General features: G+C 31.0%; 1 protein-coding gene across 1 annotated transcript; it reads left to right on the top strand.

The window, feature by feature from the left end:
* The first annotated feature begins 3,072 nt into the window (after positions 1 to 3,072).
* On the top strand, positions 3,073 to 4,368 carry LOC125809456 (acylsugar acyltransferase 3-like). The gene has a single exon (XM_049489088.1). It carries the CDS (start codon positions 3,073 to 3,075, stop codon positions 4,366 to 4,368), a length of 1,296 nt encoding a protein of 431 aa, XP_049345045.1.
* Positions 4,369 to 4,681: the final 313 nt, after the last annotated feature.

Raw genomic sequence — 4,681 nt, forward strand, 5'->3', positions numbered from 1 at the left:
AAATCACTTTTCAAATGAATTAGACAAACACAATTTTTTTTTTCAAAAGTAATTTTTTGAAAAGCTATTTTTATAAAGTCAATTTAAAAATAAGTAATTTTTAGCAGCAATGTCAAACTGACTCGTAATCTAACAAAGGTATGAGAGTGGGGGCTTGAGGATGTGATATTCAAGGAGTATGCATTGGGGGCGTTAGGTGGATAGGGATGATATAATAAATATACAATATTGTTTATAGAACTTATTTTTTCAACCTTTCGTTAAATAAGTCATTTTTCTTATTTTTTTAATAACTTATCTTTCTAAATAAATTAATATTTTTCTCCATACCATAGGGCAAACACACTTAATTGTGGATTTATTTGATATTTTCCTCTAAAGTTTTAGCTGAACTAGAAAACACGCCATTAGGCTCCTTGCTAGTTTCACTCCAACACATACCTAGGAAAGCGTATGACTGAACGTATATTCGATTTGGACGCTGCTATTTAATTTGTATCCGTGTTTAATATAGTTTTCACACGGTTACTCATTTCAAATAATTTTAGATATATGGTATTTGAAATTTGTTTTGACAAAGCTAACTTCAAACGTAATATTTAAAATTTTATATGATTGAAGTTTAATTATTTTTATCAAACTTATGTTATTCTATCCGAAGTTCATACACATATAACTAACATCACATCAATACAAAAATAATTAAACTATTTTTTACAATATTAATTATAAATATATGTTTATTAATTAATATATTCTCAAATAATATATATCTTAAATACCTAATTTAGTATCATTTATAAAGGCTTTTGTCTATCATATAGTAACTTTAAATTCTACCAACTCCACCTAACTTTCGGCGTCCAATTTTTTTTCTTGTTTTGTGTTAGATATATATACATTTCAAAACTATATTTTACTTGCCGCCACAAGACATTTTTTAAAATATAATTTTTATTTATGTTATATTCGGTACATAAGTAGAAAAACATTCCTAAAAATATATGTACATATCTAACACAAAACGAGAAAAATGTAAATAAATAAATAAATAAATATATTAGGAGTGGAGGGTTAAATAGGATGTGATAGAATTTTATTTTAAAAAATAAAATTATATCAATTTTTTTGGGGGGAGGGGGATTTGATTGGGTGGTTTGGTGGGGGAGGGGGGGGGAGAGGATGAAGAACGATTTTTTTTAAATAAAAAGAACGGGGGATGGAGGGGGGGGGGGGAGTAGGTGGTGGAACGGGGTAGGAAAAACAATTTAAAATTTATTTTTTAAAAAAATAATTTTTTTTTGGGATAGTAATACTTTAATCTTTAATTTTTAATTAATATTAATAGTTTATTATTTAAGTTTTGTCAAGAAGGAATATTTTATTCAAGTGGAAGGTGCACTACACACCACTGAGGTATGTTTCTCAAACTAATAAGTGATAGTTTAGGTTTGAAATTGACACTCTCAATAATTTAGGTATGAAACTCAAAAAGGGGATAGCTTAAGTGTTTTTTTTACACTTATCTCTATTTTAATTGATTTTTTTTACTCGATACAAAGTGTAAAAAACAATTTTATTTTGTAATTTGTTGTTTAAAATAATTATAGATAATTTATGGTTATAAATTATTTCATCAAAGATAAAAATTAAAATGTTAAAGTAAAATTATTTCAAAATATAGAAAAGTGATATTTTATGACGATGGACTAAAAATAGTTACATAAATGTGTTCTTTAACTTGATCTCAGTTAGCATCTATGCTCTCTAAATTTGAGCATGTACTAGTAGACACTTAAACTTGTTTAAACAAATAGACACATGTATTCTACATAGCATAATACACGAATTGCTCGTTGCTTGGATGCCCTGCCTACTATACGAATATATATGTATACCAGTTACATATATACAATCATTTGACAGATATACATATACAATTCGCCTCTCTCCACTATCTGCCCTCTCTCACTCGCCTCTTTCTTCCCTCTAACATGTAGCTGCGAATTAAAAGTAGCAAACTATAGCTATGAAGTATAATTAAGTTATTTTTGAGTGGCTATATGCGAAAATTCTCCTTTAAATAATCCCTCCCTCAACAATATTACGTAATTTGATCAGATTTCATTATAAAATTTGAAAATTTAACTTTTATTTTCGTAGTAAAAATATATATTTTATTAATTACTTACTAGAAAAGCAACACCACCATCGTTTAAGGCAAAACTAATTACTAAAGAAATAATATAAATTGGCCGCCTTATTTTATCTCTTCCATGTGGGGGTGATGTTTAATTAGTTCTGCTTAATTTGAATTGCAATGAAATTGAAAAGTTGACTTTGAATACAATAGCTGATCGACTCAGTCGTCCCCATGTTAATTGATTTCAAAGTGCCTACATAATTTGTGGATCACTTGATTTATTATTGTTGACTCGATGTTACGTAATCAGTGATAAATATTTTGAAATTCGTGATGTTAAGTTATTGAATTCTAACTATAAGTATATATTAAATATTTTTTTAAAAATAAATATAAAATTTGAATCAAAATTATTTGGTTCAAATAAATTATGCACTCTAGCTTCACCGTAATGTATATACCACCAAGATATAAAATGTATCGATAAACTGAAATCATGCTATTTTAACCAACTAAATTGCACTCCCTCTATCTTATATTTTAATTGATGTTGTTTGCCTCGATACAAAGTGTAAAAATAATAAAAAAAGATTTTTGTAATTTGTAGTTTAAAATAATTATAGACATAGTTTTAAATTATTCCATTAAAGATAAAAAAGTTAAATTATTTGAGAACATAGAAATGTGATATTTTTTTTATGACTAACCAAAAAAAATACATAAATGTGCTATTTAACTTGATCTCAGTTTGCATCTATGCTCTCTAATTTTAAGTGTGTATAAGTTGATACTTAAACTTGTTAACACATATATTCTATGTGACATAATACACCTGGAACGCCACGTAGGACACGAATTGCTCGTTGCCTGGATGCCCTGCCTACTATATAAGTATTGAACACCTATCTACATCAAACTCAAAAGGAAATATGGCAGCATCAAGGCTTTTATCTTTTGGTGAAAAGATTATTAAGCCTAATTGTCCTACCCCTTTTTCACTTGGGCGTTACAATCTTTCTGTAATTGATCAAATCATGTTTCCAGTCTACATGCCAATTGCAGCGTTTTATCCTTTCCCCTCAAAAACACCACAACAAGTATCCAACATTATTGAAAAATCACTATCCAAAGTTTTGTCGTCTTACTATCCATTTGCTGGAACACTCAGAGATAACACTTTCGTCGATTGCAATGACAGGGGAGCCAAATTTATGAACGTTCGATACGATTGTCCAATGTCTGAGATCGTCAATCTTCCCGACATTGGCCCTGAATATCTACCCTTTCCTAAAGGTGTACCTTGGGGTCGAACTTCAGACGAGAAAAGTTTACTTTTTGTTCAATTAAGCCATTTTAATTGCGGCGGATTAGCTATAAGTGCTAGCCTATCACACAAAATTGCTGATGGATGCACACTCGCCAATTTTATTAGTGATTGGGCTTCTATAGCTTGTGATCACAACGCGAATATACCGTCCCTTCAAATGATCGGATCGTCCATTTTTTCATCATTCACTAACATGTCATCCACTGAAAGTCACATGGATACTGTGGTTGATGAAATTGACAATCAACCCCTTAGTAGAAAAAGGTATGTATTTTTCAATTCTAAACTCGAGAAGCTGAAAACTCAAGTGGAATCAGAAACAGGGGTGCAAAATCCAACCCGACTTGAAGTGTTGTCCGCACTAATTTACAAGTGTGCTGCAACAGCAGCTCGAGCAAACTCGAGCTCCTTTAAACCATCCATGTTAGTACTAGCTGTGAATGTACGTCCAATATTGGATCCACCACTACCAACACGGGCAATAGGGAATATTCTTACTATGATCAAAGTGACAGCAATGAGTGAGGATGAAATGACAATTGCCAAAGTGGTTCGCGAGATAAGAAAAGCTAAAGATGAATTGAAGAAGGAGGACCAAGTGAAGGAAAGCAAGGTGATGTCGCTTTGGTCTGAGTTGTCATCGATGGGTAATGAATTTGAATTGTATAGAAGTACCAGTGTTTGCAATTACCCATTGAATAACTTGGATTTTGGATGGGGAAAGCCAAACATGGTAACAATTCCAGTAATTGGGATTGGAAACAGCTTCATTTTTATGGATAATCAAAGTGGAGATGGGATTGAGGCAATTGTTGCATTACCAGAAAAAAACGTGACTCGATTTGAGAATAGCAAAGAGCTCCTCGAGTTTGCTTCTCCAATTGCTAATCTTAATTAAATAGTACAACTCATGATTATGGAGTCGCCTTTACGATGAGAATTAGAAATAATAAGAAGATGAAACGTAACTGTTTCACAAATAGAATCATGTGGTTCAACCTCATTGCTGCTTTCATGGCTCCCATTGTGATTCCCTTTGCAGTTCATACCTTCACATGACCCTATATATCATATTTGACAAAAAAGAAAGAAAAGAAGTCAAAGTAATGATATATATAGTTGCTGAACTTTTGTAACGTCATGATGAATGGTTTGGGCAACTTACATAAATTTCATTAGTTTCAGAGTTAAGTTAATTACTTAGATACATT

The sequence above is a fragment of the Solanum verrucosum genome, unplaced genomic scaffold (assembly GCF_900185275.1).
Source record: "Solanum verrucosum unplaced genomic scaffold, falcon-dt-bn FXZP01000062.1, whole genome shotgun sequence".
NCBI lineage: Eukaryota > Viridiplantae > Streptophyta > Magnoliopsida > Solanales > Solanaceae > Solanum > Solanum verrucosum.

What these genes read in the sequence shown, in the direction of transcription:
- LOC125809456 (XM_049489088.1), top strand. Translation starts at nt 3,073, where the DNA reads ATGGCAGCATCAAGGCTTTTATCTTTTGGTGAAAAGATTATTAAGCCT.